The sequence below is a fragment of the Bison bison genome, unplaced genomic scaffold (genome assembly GCF_000754665.1).
Source record: "Bison bison bison isolate TAMUID 2011002044 unplaced genomic scaffold, Bison_UMD1.0 scf7180017864056, whole genome shotgun sequence".
NCBI lineage: Eukaryota > Metazoa > Chordata > Mammalia > Artiodactyla > Bovidae > Bison > Bison bison.
Window position 1 is genome coordinate 2,852,527 of NW_011494628.1, and position 17,055 is coordinate 2,869,581.

Genomic DNA, 17,055 nt, shown 5'->3' on the forward strand with positions numbered 1-17,055 from the left:
CTTTTTCCTTTCATACGGGTATCAATTCATAGTCCTCTAGCTGATTGTATTATAATTTCTATGGAATAGAAAATAAAAGATGTTTTCAACATGGCAAAGCTAACCCGAGCAGAGCAGCATGCTTCTCGCCTACTTTCCATGACCCCAGACCTTCTTCCTTGAGCACCAAATAGCTCCACTCATTAGTTAGTGGCTTTCGAACAGGGGACTGACTGTGTCTTGATGTGTTTGTATTCCTTGTTGCCTCGAATGTATTCGGTGCTTAGTATTTCAGTGAATATTCATTCTCCCCTCCTCCCCATAGCCTTTCCTTCATGGCATGGATTTTATAGACTTAGACTTAAGAGTAATTTTGGTGAAAGATGAAAATCTTTGATGTATTTAGGGGTTAATTGGCAAAGAAAGCAGGAGGCTTGTTGGTAGCTATGAATAACTTTAACCAGGCAAATACTTTACAACATTTTGACAGTTGCTTACAGGGTTGATTGTGCTCTCTTCATCATTTAATTCTCTCTTTGATCATGCTGGTTGTGGGTGGAGAATAGATGGACAGGAGTTGCATGGTTTTCTTGTGAAATCTGTAGGTATTCAGAGCAACTTATAAGTTTAGACTTGTCTTTATTGAATATATCAGTAGGGTACTAAACAATGAAAAGGCCAAAAGTTGTAAAGGAAGAAAAAGAGGTTTGCATCATGCTAGGGTGACAGCCTTCCGAGTAATCTTTTTCATGGTCAGAGTTCGTGTGTTGTTGGGATCATGCTTCACATGTGTTTGATCATCGTGTTGTGTTCATTGTAGGACTGTTGGGGTCATTCTGTATATATTGAATACCAAAATGTTGTTAAATGTATTTACATTATTGGCAGTATTACAATTTGCTCTGTATCTTTAAATTCTCCCTAAAACACCAGTTTCAGGAACTAGAGGTAAAATAGGAAATTGGATATACAGTTTTTACAAATGTATTGAATTTTGAGTAAAGCTTTTGAAGTCTTTTATTTCAGTGTTTTTGCAATGGATGGACGAAATAAGGACTACTCTTTACTGTAATTAAAAGAGAAACCAAAAGAAAAATGTTGCTATGACTGCAAAGGATAAATGAATAGTCTTTGCAGATTCGTGAAGTTCTAAATATTACTAACATCCTACTGATTACAGTGCTGTAAAATTTAAGGTTAATCTCATACCGAGATAATTAATGTTAGATATATAGCAGATACGTACTCATTTAAAAAAATAGTTTGAATATGTTATTCTGACACCTGAATGTCTTTCCCAGGTAAATGAACCACTAATGTGTCTTTACATTCAGCATCTGATAAAGCCACTATTCTATGTACCTTTACAAGTATGTTTAATATAGACCATAATTTGGAAAAATTCTATAAGGAATAGCGCTTAACTGTCTTTGCCTTTTAAAAGTTGGTGTAACATGTTTTCCCTCACTAATTCTAAATGACATTAAGTAGATTGTGATTAAAATTTGTTTTTAGAGGTTGGTAAGGGTCTAAGATATCAAAAGTGAAATTGCTCAGTCGTGTCCGACTCTTTGCGACCCCATGGATTGCAGCTCAAGAGGCTCTTCTGTCCGTGGGATTTTTCCAGGCAAGAATACTGGAGTGGGTTGCTATTTCCTTCTCCAGGAGATATCAAAGCATTAAAATTATTTATATATTAATAGATGTCTATGCTTGATGCAGTAAATATTAAAATAATAGTTGTATTTTTTCATAGTTATTGCAAATTAACATCTAGTAAGTGAGGTATGATTAAAATATATTGTGTAAAGTAAATAAAAAAGGGGGTAACTAAACTTGAAGGAATTAATATAAGGAGGCATTTTTGAATTATTTAAAAAAATGTTTTTATTTTAAGTGGAGAGTACGCAAAGAAGCCATGATGGGACTTGCCCAGATTTATAAGAAATATGCTTTACAATCAGCAGCTGGGAAAGATGCTGCAAAACAGATTTCATGGATCAAAGACAAATTGCTCCATATATATTATCAAAATAGTATTGATGATAGGTAAGTTAAAAAGACCATAAGTAAAATGTTTGGTGCTTTTTGGTTTTATATAACTTGTTGAGCTGTTGTTTTAGGTGAACTATTTTTTTTTTTTTATAACTTTAAACTCCATCTTTGGTTTTTACTGCAAGTTAAAAATTTTGAGTGACTAGTTGCTTTCCTGCCAAAGCCATAAATGAAGTAGTGATGTACATATAACTTTAGGGATGGATACATCTTTTATGGTCATTTTCATATACTGTATTTTAATGGAGTAATATTTGAAAGTAGAAATGTATGCAATTATAATTTAAATTTTGTTTCATAGGTAATTGTATTATAAGGATTCACATTGTTTTTCAAATAAAAGTCAAATATACACCTTTTATATTTAGGCATTTTAAATAAAAACAGTTCCTACTTAAGGCTAAAAAATAATTTATAAATTTATATATAAAAACACATTATCTGAATATAGTCTTTGTGTTTTTTTATTCCAGTATATAAGATTAGATATTATATGGAACCTATCCATTCTATAGTTAGTAGACTTGTAAATCCTGCTTGCAGTCTGCATTGACTTGATGAATTTTTAGTGGGGTCCAAATGATCTTACCCATAAGGATCAAAATAAGAAAATTAAGAACCAGTAGAACATCTTAGAATTTTAAGAGGTATAGGAAGTAGAAACTCTTAGGTTGATACTATCTAAGAAATTTCACAGTTACTATTTTTAAAAAATTGACATTTTTAAGCTTTTTGAGCATGTGATAATGCACAGAGATTTGCATTTTGATTTGGTAGCTCCCCTTTCCCCTATTCTTTTTGTTCATCTAGGTCGTTTTTCATGATGATCACTATGGAAACTCAGAAGACAAATATTTCCTTGTTAGTTTTAACTTAGATTAGAATTTGTCACTTGGAAAGTTCTAGTGTAGTTTTTTAACCCTTTATTATTTAGCTAATGAAATTGATCCCCTAGTACATAACTTGCCCAGGGTCATGCAGAAGTAGCTATCTTTGCTAGGTATAGGAGCTTTCTTGTATATCCAGCTACCATTTTTTTTTGTGGGATGGGGGAGGCTCTTCTTGTTAAAGAAATCTTTTGATTTGCAAATCTCATCTCCACTCAGAAAGAAGAAGCTCTCTTATATGTATTTTTATATGTTTTAGAAATTTATATACATATGTAATACATATATTTATAGAAATTAATAGAGTACTTTATGTTTTTTCATAGATTGCTTGTTGAACGGATCTTTGCTCAATACATGGTCCCCCACAATTTGGAAACAACAGAACGCATGAAATGCTTGTATTACTTGTATGCCACCCTGGATTTAAATGCAGTGAAGTATGTTTCAAATGTCAAACTCTGTTCTCTCCATCTTTTGCAGTATACTGGATTTTATGGAAATGAAAACAACTGTATTTTTAATGTCGACAATTTATGTAATGTACATTGTTTAAATGGTCAGACACAATAGAATACTTGGATATTTTTTCAGAAAGTACTGCTACTAACATGGGATTAACAAGGATTTTTGTAACTAATTGAAAAACAGCTGATTGATTGGGTAGCTTTTAGGATTTAGTTTTTTCTGTTATCTCAAGAAATATTGATGTATTTTTTGTTTTTTGCTTATATTCCTTAAGGCATCAGAAGGGTCCATATTGTGAAAGTAGTACTTTCTTATTTTTACCTGATACTGATTTGAATTATAGTGTAAACCAGTAGGATACATATTTTTGTGCTGCATAATCTCAACAGGTGTTATTTTTATGACCATGTTTCATTCAAAAAGTGCTTTTGACGGCCTTTGTAAAGAATTGGCACTTTGTACATGGAAGAGGAATTGCCAGTTGAATTGTACTGAGGCTTAGGAAATTGAGGCCTGGAGATTGATATGCTCTAGGTTTCAGAAAGTATAGATCCTTAGTATTCTAGTAAATGGGTAACTTAACCCTCAGCTAATGGGGTTTACAGATGAAGAAATTAGAAGTCTAGGGAGCTGTACCTAATTTTCATTCCTATCACAGCTTAATGGGATTTTTCACTTCACTTCCCCCATGGAAATTGTTACATGTCTGTTTATATCTTTTACAGAAATGTAGAGAAAAAGATTGTAGGAGAGAAAATGTACATTTCTTAATATTGACTGTATTTCAGGCACAGGAATGTATGTTAACTGTGTCTGCTTTCCTGCTGCAATTGGCAGAGTTGGGTAATTTCAGCAGGGACCTTATGACCCACAAAGCTTGTGAAATTTACCATCTGGCCTTTTACAGAAAAAACTTGGCAACTCCTAGCATAAGTGATATTTTTTCTGTTTTCCACGTGATAAACTGAATCCCACAGAGATCAGTTAACTTGCATAAAATTATGCAAGTAGTAAGAGACAAGGCCAGAATTTGAATTCAGTTCTACCTGGTTCCAAAACTCATTCTTTTTCCATGCATATTGTAAAATATGTTTCCACTGTATTTAATTGATTGTAAAACCTTAAGTTTTCATATGCCAACATCTCTGAAATTGGAATGCATCCTTTTCTTCATGGTGCAGTTGATGGCCTCTTAGCATGGATGAGGTATGATATATATATGTATATCCCTTTTGGAACAAACTATTTTAAGTCACAGCCAGTCTAGATGCCTTGAGTCAGTTCAGCTGTCATTCATGAGTAGTAATGAATTACAGACATTTTTAAGCAAAAAGTGAGAGTTCACCACTCATAGATCCTACTTGAAAAAATTACTAAAGAATAAAAAAGGAAACTAAATCCAGAAGGAATAGGATAGTTTTCTTAAACGAGTGTTGGGATCTGTATTAGAAAGTAGGTTAGCATCTAGGCTGACATTGAGTCAACCTACAACAATTTGTGAGCTCGTGAGAGTCCCTGGGATACCCTTTTCTTTCCCTGGGAGGGGGCACACTGTCAGATAACAACATGTTAAGATGGCAGGTAGTGTTCTGATGTTCTTTCGTCGTATAAGAGTGAGGACAGATATGACATGTTGATTAATTAGAACAGCTATACCTATTAAAAATTTGAGTCACCCCTAAAAAAATTTGAGTGTATAACTTGCAAACCCATAGGAGCAAACAACTAATGAAACCGTTAATACCAGAAATGGAAAAGAAAATTTAAAAATTTGTGAATAGAATACACAAAACATAAATGTTTCAGAACTAAAATAATATACTGAAAATATATTTTGAGATATACTGAAAAATAATTTCATGGAAAAGCTGAAAGTAAATTCCAATCTGTAGATCAATTGATTTCTACAAAAATGGCTGGTTAGTGCATGAATACTTATCTCTTTTAAGTTAAAATAAGTAAGGTAGGTGTGTGTGTGTGTGTGTGTATAACATTTTTGAAATTATTTTATAAATCAACTTTTTGTAAAGTTTCTTTATACATTCTATAGACTAAAACATTTGTCAGGTATGTGCACAATATATCTTAGAGCTTATAGTTATGTTTTTAACAATGCTTATGATGTCTTAGCACATACGAAAGTTTTAATTTTATTTATTTTTTATTTTTATTTTTTTTTTCTGCAGTGGTTTTATTTTATTTTATTTTTTTTTTTATTTTAATTTTTAAACTTTACATAATTGTATTAGTTTTGCCAAATATCAAAATGAATCCATCACAGGTATACATGTGCTCCCCATCCTGAACCCTCCTCCCAAAAGTTTTAATTTTAATATAACCAAATATATCAGTCTTTTTTGGTTTTGCTTGTGCTCTCTCTGCATTTTAAAAATTCTTTTCTATGCTGAGGTTAATTTGTTGTTTTATATTTTTGAATAAAATTTTAAAGATTTGCTTTTCAGATTGAGATCTTTATTCTTCCTGTAATTTATTTTTTGCATGATGTAAAATAAAAATCTTATATTATTTTCTACATGGATTTTCAAGTCCATTATTCTCTCTAATGACTTCCCTGTAATACCCACACTCTCAAGTTTCTATACAACTGTGTTATCCATTTGTGAGTTCTCCGTTAATTCGATTTGTCTCTTTGTCTGTTACTTCCTATTAATCAACTTTTTCGAATTAACTGACCAACTATATACCTGATGGTTTTTAACAGTTTATTACTTATTCTTTACGTTTTGTCTGTGGTTATTTTCTCCAAAAGTCTTTACATTCACTGTCATGAAGTATTTTATGCACCCAAAGAAATGATGAGTTTTGAAGCATAGTAATAACTGTCTATGAATCTACCACCCACCCTCTTTCATCCTCCTTCCTCTCAGGAAACCACTAACCTTAATTTTGTGTTTCTCATTTCCTTTTAAAGAATGGTTTTATTATATGTATATATGTATCCCTTAGTTATATATTTTTTGGTTTTGATCATTTTTGAACTTTATAAAAATGGAGTGATTGTGGGTATACTCTTCTGCGATTTTTTTTTCACACCATTCTGTAATGTTCCTAAACTTCATCCACTCTCTCTACAGAGCTTATGGGTCATTCATTTTCACTGAGGTATTGAATTACTTTGTCATTATTCCACGGTTTTATTCCATCATCTTGACATTGCAGATCTGAGTGCATGGAAAGAATGGACATTTGTGTTGTTTCCATTTTTTAATAATGCAAATAATGCCTCTGTGAACATTTTCCAGTTTAGTAAACATGCAAGAACTTCTGAGGTATAGTTGTGAATGGTTCTCAGATTTGACTACATATTGGAATCATTTGGAAAGGTTTAAAAAACACTGACACATGAATCTCACCCTCAGTCTGTCATTTAATTTGTCTAGTTTGTAGTGTGTGCATTGGGGTTTTTAGAAAAGCATTTCTGGGGATTCTAATGGGCAGACAAGGTTTAGGATCATTGGAGTTACAGCTATGAGTGGAACTGCTGAGGATGCACATTTCCAGCATTATAAACTAGTCAAATCATTTTCCAATATGATTATACTAATTTATACTCTTGCCAGTGGTTTCTAAGTTTCTCCATCCTCTGTCTGGCATTTTATTTTTTGTGAATCTTTTGGGTATGAAATTTTGTCTCATTTTCTTTCCATTGTCCTGAATACTAATGATGTTGATGTTTTACTTAATGTTTCTGATTTCACCACAGTGCTCACTACTCTGTATTATAATGCCTGTACTACTTCATGCATTTGTATTACCATTCAAACCCAGAAAGTCATTTGAATTTATGACCTCTAATTAGTTTGAATGGTATTTAAAATAGCTCCTGTGTAACAAGCAGGTTCCTGCTAAGAATTTGTTTGGTAAGGATTTTTATTTATTGAAAGAGCCATATATTTTATTCTGTGATGACGTTCTTTTGGGGGAGACAAAGTGTCTTCTGTATTTTAGACTTTTTGATATGTACCCACTTTTGGGTCACTAAGTTAACTGAGTATCTTGATGATTAGAGAGGAGAACTGAGGCAGCTTGCGTGCCCTCTGATCATGCTGTGTATTCCCACCTCCTCCAAGTTGCCCAGAGCAGCTGTTATCCGTGAGAGTAAGTGGTACTATCAGGTGTCCTGGTGGTGTCTTCTCCTTCATCGATCAGACTCTCTTCTAGACAGTTCTGTACTGCTGAGTCTGACGGGTAGTTTGCCATTTGAGAGCAGAAGATTGGAGGAGAGGTTCTCGTTAACATTTGACAGGTTTCTGTAGCTCAGTGGCAGTTCTGTTTCTTTGAAATGACACAAACATGTAGTGCATTGGTGCAAATGAGGAGAAGCCCGGGTGAGGGGACTAGTTGTCTACTTAAAATGTCACTTAATCAAAAAAAAAAGTCAACAAATGTAAGAGTATCCAGGCTCTAGTCAGATTTTTCACTTTTATTTAGTGACAGAGCTGGAATTCAGACTAATATTAAATGAATGGATGGATACTTGTCTTCCTAGTATAGTAATACTGCTTCCACTAGTACAGTTTTTTTTCCCTTAAGTGCTGTTTAGAAAGGCAAAACACAAGGACACATTGTCTTTGCTGCTTAATATAATTTGATTAAAATGCTTGAGGGGGTGCCCCTCCTGATTGTTACAGTACAAATTCTTGGTATGTAATGGTCACTTTTTGACTTAAGCTGCAACTGTTACAGTTTATAATAAGCTTTAGAATTACTTAAGATTTCATCTTTAAATTAATAAACAACTATAATAGGTAAGATAATTTCTTTTTTATTTTTCTGCTTTAAGTGAAAGCAAGTTTCAAAATCCAGGGCGTTTTAGGGTTATAAGTAGTGATAAAATGTGTAGGTATGGAGAGAATTCATTGACTTTGGGGTTCAGAAGTAATTTCACAGATGACTGCTCTGTTTCTTTCAAAATTATTGTTTTAATTACATAACTGCTACTTTGCTGTGAGACTTTTTCAGTCCTCTGGATAATGTTCATTTTTCTTTTGATGTTTGCATTCTTGAAATGTGCCTGTTAAACTTTAGGGAACTTTAGTACCTTGAAAACAGTAAAGTATAGTATTTTAAGATGAAAATGCCCCAGTACTGTTGTTTTGCTAGTACCATTTATAAGGGACTACTATAAAGGAATTTGTGTCCAAATTTCTGCTAATTTATCTCCTTTTTAAAAAAATACAAAAGTACTTTTAAGACACACTGTTGAGAATGAAAATATTAAGCAGATAATTGCTTTGTCTATCAAAAGAAAATGAATGTTTTTACATGGTTTATATATGTCTGCATTAAATTATTGTCTCAGAGCAGTGCTTTGTATTTGTGATAATGGAGTTAATAGAAAGTATGTGCTCAGTCATGTCTGACTCTCTGCGACCCTGTGGACTATAGCCCACCAGGCTCCTCTGTCGATGGAATTTTCCAGGCAAGAATCCTGGAGTGGTTGCCACTTCCTTCTCCAGGGGATCTTTCTGACCCAGGGATGGAACCTGAGTCTCTTTGGTCTCCTGCATTGACAGGCAGATTCTTTACCACTTGTGCCACCTGGGAAGCCCCAATAGAAGTATAGATAATTGAAAACAATAATGAGAAGTAGTATTTGGTTTTGGAAAATTTCTTTTTTAAAATTTTAAATATAAATGGTTCTGATATTCTATAACTCAGCATTTAAATAACATTAACTGCTCTCTGTGGTTTATATATATTTTATATATAAATATAAATTTCTTATATAAATCTCTTTTTTAAATTTCTGCCCGAAAACAATAAAAGTGTTATGGGGACATCAAAATTTTTGCTGTGTAAGATGAATATTCACTTATATAACAATATAATTTATAAATAACTAATAAAGTATATAATATATATTATGTAAAATTATGATATTTTTCTTTCAGGAAAAAGTATCCCCATTTTCTCAGAGCTCACTGTTTTCTGTCTTTTATTCCTTTTCATCCTACCTACTGCAAGATATTATTCCATTAAATATTGCTTTATTTCTCAAGTTTGTAATCACCTCAGTTAATTCCTATGCCCTTGCCTGCAAATGTGTTCCAGTTAATGAGAAATTTTCCCTATTTCTATACAAAAGGAAAAACAATCACCACTAATCCCTTTCTTTTGATATGCGCATCTCCCCAAATGTTATTATCTCTTCTATTTGACTCTCTCTCTCTCTCCATATATCATCAGTTGTTTAGCTCCTGTAACTTTTACCCTATCTTTGTCATCTCCTTTTATAATCTGAACTTATAGAAAAAAATAATGTAGTTGGAATATCCTAGAAGGATTTTTATCCCATTTTGTTATTTAAATTTATGTGTTTATGTTTTTCAGAGCATTGAATGAAATGTGGAAGTGTCAAAATCTGCTCCGACATCAAGTAAAGGATTTGCTTGACTTAATTAAGCAACCCAAAGTACGTTATCACCATTTCTGCTATGTGTTGAACAGCTGTTTCTGGGTGGAACAATTCTGACTCTAGAACCTATGATCTCTAACTTAGAACACTGAAATTTTTAAGAAAGTTACTACATAGAAAAACTTAAATTCACTGTATCTGCAAAAGGTGATATCCAACAGGAAACAGAATGTGCTTCTGTGTACTCAGAATTAAGCCTTTTTTGGTAACTTTAAAAAAAAAAGATGAATAACTCAGCATTATTGAAAGCATATAAAAAGTAAAATTACATTTAATGTTGCTGCACTGAAATGCTGCCATCATCTTTGTATAGTCTTGTGGTTATAGAAAGTTTTAAAATCATGTAATTATAGTTTAGTATTTTGATATTTTTACTTACAACTAATATTATGGTAATTTTAATGTATTACCTGGTCTTCATAATTATAATTTAATGGTAGTTATTCATCCAATTGATGTTTGAGAATGTTGTATGTAGGCCTATAAAAGATACAATTCATTGAAAAATCAGTGTGTCTAGTCATTTTACATGGCATCCAGGGAAAACAGCAGTGTTATTTTTGTTTCTTTTTCAGCACATAGTTGACTCCTTCACCCTTTCCCCACAACATACACTTTCTGTTCATAGGACAGAAGTCAATAGAATGGAGTTTTTTCATCTAAGGGAGAACATCTCCAGTTTTCCTAGGTGTAAATCTTGCCATTTGCCCTAAAAATCAGTGAGCTAACAGTAGTTGTTTGAGTGGTTTATGGTGACCTCACTTTTTTCTTAACCTCTAAATCAGTAGTAGTAATAAGACATTTCTTGACCCTTGTTTGCCTGATTGAAGCTTTACAACTGAGTAGTATTTTTGTTTTATAGGCTAACAATTATCTCTTTGTTTATGACTTATTGAACATAATTTAACCTTCTGTGATTCCTGATTATGTTGAACCTACTAGAGTAAGTTTTTCCTTGTTACACAATGACTTTAAAATTATTTTAGTAATTGTGCTATTTCAGTACTTCTGTGCGAAGGAGGGAAATTGGAAAATCTCAGTTAAGTTAGTGTGTTTCAGCCAATAAACATTTGTTTTAGTCAGTGTTATAATGCAGTGTTAAGAGTGTTTCAGATAATAAGCTCTAGATAAAGTACTCCTCTTTGTCACCTAGAGACATATTAATTTACTACCTCTAAAGTTGCAAACATACTATTTTAGAATGTGAGATGTTCTCATTTGCATGTGTATAAAATTATTCCTGATTGAAAGCATTATTAAAGTCATAATAGCAGCCGAATAGCATTTTAAGTGTATAGGTTGTGTGTTGAGCAGTGTGATGTATGAGACTGTAATCAAGAATAGCTTTGTTGACTCTCACTCTCCCTTTAAAATTTATTTAGTGTGAGCTTCTTCTCTTTGCTTGTTGATAAAAACTTGGCAGGGTCTCATGATATTCCTATTCAGTCTAGGAATAAAATACAGTCTCAATTAAGTTACAGTGTTTTATTCCCTTCTAGTTTGCGGTATTTTCCTTTAAATTGTCTTAAAATAATTAACATGTTATCTAAATCAAAGAGAGAATTCTCATTCTTGTGTGGTGGGGTTGAAGAAGAAACAGAATGGAGGAGGATGGTACTCTAAAGCGGCATTGTAGTGAAAGGAGAATTAAGTCTATTACTTATTTTTAAAATTTATTTTATTTTATTTTATTTTTTAACTTTACAATATTGTATTGGTTTTGCCATATATCAACATACTTAATACTCACTTTATGTTGAGAGTTCTAGTAGATGTTATACAGTTAAAGTTAGAAAAAAAAACCAAAGCTGTATTTAATTTTTGTCTGTTTATAATTCTGCCTATTTTATCAGGAAGACTCCTAGATATTTAATATTTTTCTTTGACTACTTCTTTATTCCTTCTGATTAAGATAATTTTATTCTTTCTTAGCAATGTAGCCCTTCTACTTATTTCATTTAACTTAACTGATTTGCTCAGTGTCTCTCAAAGTGACTTGCAGTATTGTACTTTGTTGATGATGTTTCTTTTCATTAAATAACACTAACCTGATGCAGTGAATAACTAGCATTCTTAGAAACATCATTCATACCCATAACTTTACAGAATATGTTACATGAAGCACAATGTAATGAAGACATTCATTCACTGAAATATTATACTACACTGATGCAGCATATAACTAGCCCTCTTGGAAAAATCTTTTGTACATGTTAGTGGCATCTTAATTGTCTTCATCTAGCGTCTTCCCAGTGGCTTCCTGACTTATGTATCAAATCCTCAGGCTTAAATACCTCAGTTCAATCAGAAGTATATACTTGTCAGTTTTTTGTTTGAGATAGACTACAAGTGTGAAAACCAACATTTCCAGATTACTTTGTTCCCCTTTTAAACTAAGTTGTCCTGTCCTTTGAGTATACTTAAGAAAAACAAAATACCTCTGTGTCCCAAAAGGTTGATGCAGCAATCATATCTTTTTTTTTTTTTCCTTTTGGGAGGATGACAAAACAGGATGAGGGAAGAAGTGACGAGGGTGGATTATGACTTCACTTCTTTCATTCAGTTTATCGGGGGTTTAAACATGTCTAAAGAAGGAGCATATACTGGTGGTCCTGGCGTGGGCCTAGAGTGTGAGTGGGTTATGCTTAACTTTCTGAAGAATATAATGAAGATTATTGTTAGGAGATTTTAATTTTGCATTTTTTTGTGTGATTTTCAGACAGATGCCAGTGTCAAGGCCATATTTTCAAAAGTGATGGTTATTACAAGTAAGTTACTTCAAATATTATATGTAAAATTTAAGGTTTATTTGAGACATTTCTTTCTTTGGTAGTATAAAATATTCCTCAAAGTTCCATTTTAGGCTATGATAATATAGGAAAAGATTAAAGTTTTTTAGTTGATTTTTATTTTTTTCCTTTCCCCCAGCATACTCATCTTTCCTTTTTTTCCCCTTATTTTCATGTATTTTGCATTCTGCACAGAATTATTTTGTGTTTTGGTATGAGCAAGAGCTAGATAAAGGTTTTATTGCATAAATTTATTTTTGAGAATTCATTCAAATTGCTATGTAAGCTTGCTGTTAAAAACTGAGCCTGTGTTAACCTATTGTTTGCTCTAATGTGAATCTCTCTGAAGCTTTAATTTCATTGTGAGTCAAAGTTTAGAATGAAGGATGTAATTAATAACTGCAAATTTCTTTTTGAAAAAAAAAGTTAATTCACTTTTTTGCTTTCAAATAAAATGTTTTCAAATAAAACATTTGTTTTATGTCAAATAAAATGTTACTTAATTGCCTTTAACAGGGAATATTAAAGGGTTGTGTAGCACGTTTCCTTTGTTCAGGGCAGGGAAAAGTAGTTTTTTTTGCAGGGCACTAGCTTTTTCTCTCACCTCAGAGATCACTGTGTACAGCATGAAGGTGGAGGGAAGATCAGGAGCACCTGGGGAAGTGCTTGCACCGAGCTTCCACTTGGCTAATGAAGAGATCTTAGGCGGATTTTTGAGATGTTAACAAATGTTCCAGGATGTATGTGGAAGTATGCTAAGACACTAAAAAGAATAGTAACCTAATTCATTGGGTATTAGACTAAGTGATAGAAACTCTGGCATGAGTAGAAATTTCACATCAAAATACCTTGTAGTCCTAAGCAGTTAAATTAGTTTTCAGTCCCTTTGGATAACTTAAAGCAAGTGATTTCATGCTATTGCTTTTAAATAAGTATTTCCCTGGTGGTTTGGCTGTGGACAGTATCCCCTAAAGGAGATAATCTCCTGTAGTCTTTCTGTTTTAACCTTGTATCCATTTTCTTCCAACAAGTACAATATTTCCCAAATTCTGCTCCAAGGGATGTTAATATCCTGAACATATTAGTCGTACCATCAGAAAAAAAAGAGTTCCAGTGGTCAAGTATGTTTGTAGAATCTTGAATTAAAGGGATTTTTTTGTTGCTGTGTTTCCCTTCCTCCTTTTCTCCTCTCTTTGCTTCCTCTCTCCCTCTCCCTTCACTTTCTTTTCATTTTGTTTCTTAGGTGATATGCTTTATTGTAGCCTTAATATGATGCTGTGGAGGGGCTGTAAAGTGACTTTTTCCAAAACTGTTGATAAACAGTACAGTAGAATTTTTGTGTTATGGAAATAGGGAAAGGTTATACAGTCAAATAGTTGGGGGGAGGAGATTAGTTCTTACCATGTTCAGTCGTGTAGCCAAGATATAAATGGAACTTCAGAGTCATATATGAACTTGAAGACTGCATTTACTGTATTCATATTTTAAGATTCAACAGGTTTCTGTTATTAGAGTCCATGTTTCTGTATTACCCTGTTTATTAGCAGGGTTCTACCTAGTCTGATTCTCTATTACAGTTGTGAGCAGCCAGAAAAACGATGTTGTGATGGATATTTTGTTAGCTTTCGTAAGTGTTTTGGTTAGTGATGTATTAGGAGAGCAGTATAAAACTAATCTTTGATTCTGTAAGAGCTCAGACTTTCTCGTGTGGTAGTGGCATATCTGGCAGTAACACCTGGACCATGTTGTTCAGCCTGTCTTGGTACCTCGCAGATGCGTGTGTGCATTTTCTGTGGATGTTTTAACAGTAAACAGTGTAGAACAGGAACATAGTTTCTTCAAGGTAAATCTTACTGATCTTGATCTCTTGCTGTGAATCACAAAAGAACAATGTATGTACAAGCTCATGGGACAGTAATAAAATTGGTATTTTTCAGGTTGACATTTAAGGCCTTCAGATATTATATGGAGTTATTTAAAGTTAACCAGTTTGATCTTTCTCTGGCTAGATGGTCCTTCACAATGATTTTATTTAATGTTTCTAGGAAAAAATTTTTACTTGTGAAAATTCACTATTAAAGGATCTGTATAATTTTATCTCATTAAATTAAATGAATTTGTATGTTAGGATTCTTCATCAAAGTAAAGAATGAAAAATGTTGCTCTTTTATTATTTCAGGAAATATCTAAAATTGTATTTTAATTTAATTTAAGGAAATTTGCCAGATCCTGGTAAGGCTCAGGATTTCATGAAGAAATTCACACAAGTGTTAGAAGATGATGAGAAAATAAGAAAACAGTTAGAAGTACTTGTCAGTCCAACATGCTCCTGCAAACAGGCTGAAGGTTGTGTGGTAAGGAGAGAAATTTAAAAGAGTTAATGTTTGGTGATAAGTCACTTCAGTCGTGTTTGACTCTGCAGCCCTGACTCTGTGCAGACTGTAGCCTGCCAGGCTCCTCCATAATGTTTGGAGAAGCCCACAAATCCTTTTTTGTCCCCTTTTGTAAAATAATTTATGTTCATTATGTAAAATTTAGGAAATATCACAAAAATAATAATTATTAAACTGTAATTACTCTGTGGACACAGTTGTTAATGTTATGGTGTATGTTCTTCTAAAATAAGATTATATTATACAGAGCTTTGTATATTTTACTTTTTCATTAGTCTTTTACTATATTCTCTTTAGTAGCAACATAGCACACCATTGAGTATATGTGCCATAATTTATTGAATGGTCCCCCTTTGTGTTACACATTTAAATTTTTTCCCAGTCTTTGATTAATGTAAAAAATAAATAATCTTTATAGCTTAATAATTTTACACAATCTTGATTTCTTTTCTTAAGGATAAATTCGCTATTGGCCAGTATCACTGTTGGAAACACAAAACTCAAACAAAAACATTATTTTGATAGCATTTATAAAATCGGTTGCTAATCATATGAGCACTTTTTCTCCTTGGATATATTAGTCATTCTTATTTCTTTTGTAAATTTTGTGTTTTTAATCTGCCTACTTTTCTAGACTATTTGTCTTTATCTCATTGGTTCGTTAGTATGTCATGGCATTGTGTGTTAATTAGGCTGCAGGTAGTTTTCCAACAATTGTAGCTTAGCCCTTTTCATTTGTTTATGATGCCCTTTACATATGATAGTTTTGTTATTTCACTAAGTTTGTCAGCGGTCTCTTCAAGGTTTTTGCCTTTGAAGTCTTGCTTATGAAATCCCATTGTATTGCAGGTCAATGACAATATTTACTTACGTCAGTATTATTTAATCTGTTGCCCGTGTATCTTCCTAAATTCTTCTATAAAAGATGATTCTTGGCTCTACCCCAGATTGACTAAATGAGAATCTTCACAGTGAGGCCCAGGAATCTGTAGTTTTAATATGCTCCCCTGATAATTTTGTTTGTTGAAGTTTGATATCCCAATTGGTTTTATTCTTTTGTGTTTGTTTTTATCCTTTTGGAATATCTTTGGTGTAAGATGTGAGATAGGAATCTAACTCTGCTTTTATTTTTAAAAAATGTCTATTGAGCTATTCCAGTATATTCAGTATAACAATATATTGAATAATCCTTTTCCTGTTTACTTGAAATGTTACCTTTTTCCTATACTAAATTCTTAGTCTTTTTGTATTGATTTGTTTATTCCTGCACCAATACTATACCAATAGTACCGGCACTATGTGATTTTAATTATAGTAGTTTCTTAACATTTTAATGTAATGAATTATTTAAACATACTTTTGTAATATTTTAAACATCTCCATTACAGCGTGAAATAACTAAGAAGTTGGGCAACCCCAAACAGCCTACAAATCCTTTTCTGGAAATGATCAAGTTTCTCTTGGAGAGGATAGCACCTGTGCACATAGATACTGAGTCTATCAGGTATTTAATTAAAATATTGAATTTTCATTACCATTAATTTATTCATGCTTTAGTAGTCATTATTGAGTGTCTGCTGTTTGTAAGGCACTAATCCATATAGATTTATGTATATACATAATGGCTATATACTCATCTGTGTATATATCTGTATGTATTTAGTATTTCATGTTATTTTAATTTTATGTAGTCTTTTTGGATGAGAATTTGTCAATACAAGCCTAATTTTTATCTGTTAACAGTATACTGGTTAGTTCGCTCACATAGGTTAACTGATAGAAACAAGTTGCAGTTCTACCTTCTGGAAAAGAAAATAAAGTGATTATGTTATAAAACAGCATATGATGCATTTCATAGGTATCTGAGAACTAAAAATGTTATTTTTAAGACAGCCTTCATTTAAAGTTTCAGGTTTGATATCACTTGACTTTGACATCTTGGAAAATACTTTCTTTTTATGTCTGTACTTGGTTTTGTAAAATGTGGGAAGAGCTCTTTTCTTATTTATTTATTTATGGCCATGCCATACAGCATGATACCAGGG

The 17,055-nt window shown here is 32.5% G+C and overlaps 1 protein-coding gene across 4 annotated transcripts in view; it reads left to right on the top strand.

Moving 5' to 3' along the window:
- PDS5B (PDS5 cohesin associated factor B) overlaps positions 1-17,055 on the top strand; it is a 116,533-nt gene that overhangs the window by 27,282 nt on the left and 72,196 nt on the right. For all 4 annotated transcript variants that reach the window (XM_010835933.1, XM_010835931.1, XM_010835934.1 and 1 more), the window contains exons 11-16: positions 1,877-2,028; positions 3,248-3,361; positions 9,744-9,825; positions 12,548-12,596; positions 14,832-14,971; positions 16,399-16,514. In XM_010835933.1, the coding sequence (XP_010834235.1) occupies positions 1,877-2,028; positions 3,248-3,361; positions 9,744-9,825; positions 12,548-12,596; positions 14,832-14,971; positions 16,399-16,514 (653 nt within the window). The remainder of the gene's footprint in view (positions 1-1,876; positions 2,029-3,247; positions 3,362-9,743; positions 9,826-12,547; positions 12,597-14,831; positions 14,972-16,398; positions 16,515-17,055) is intronic.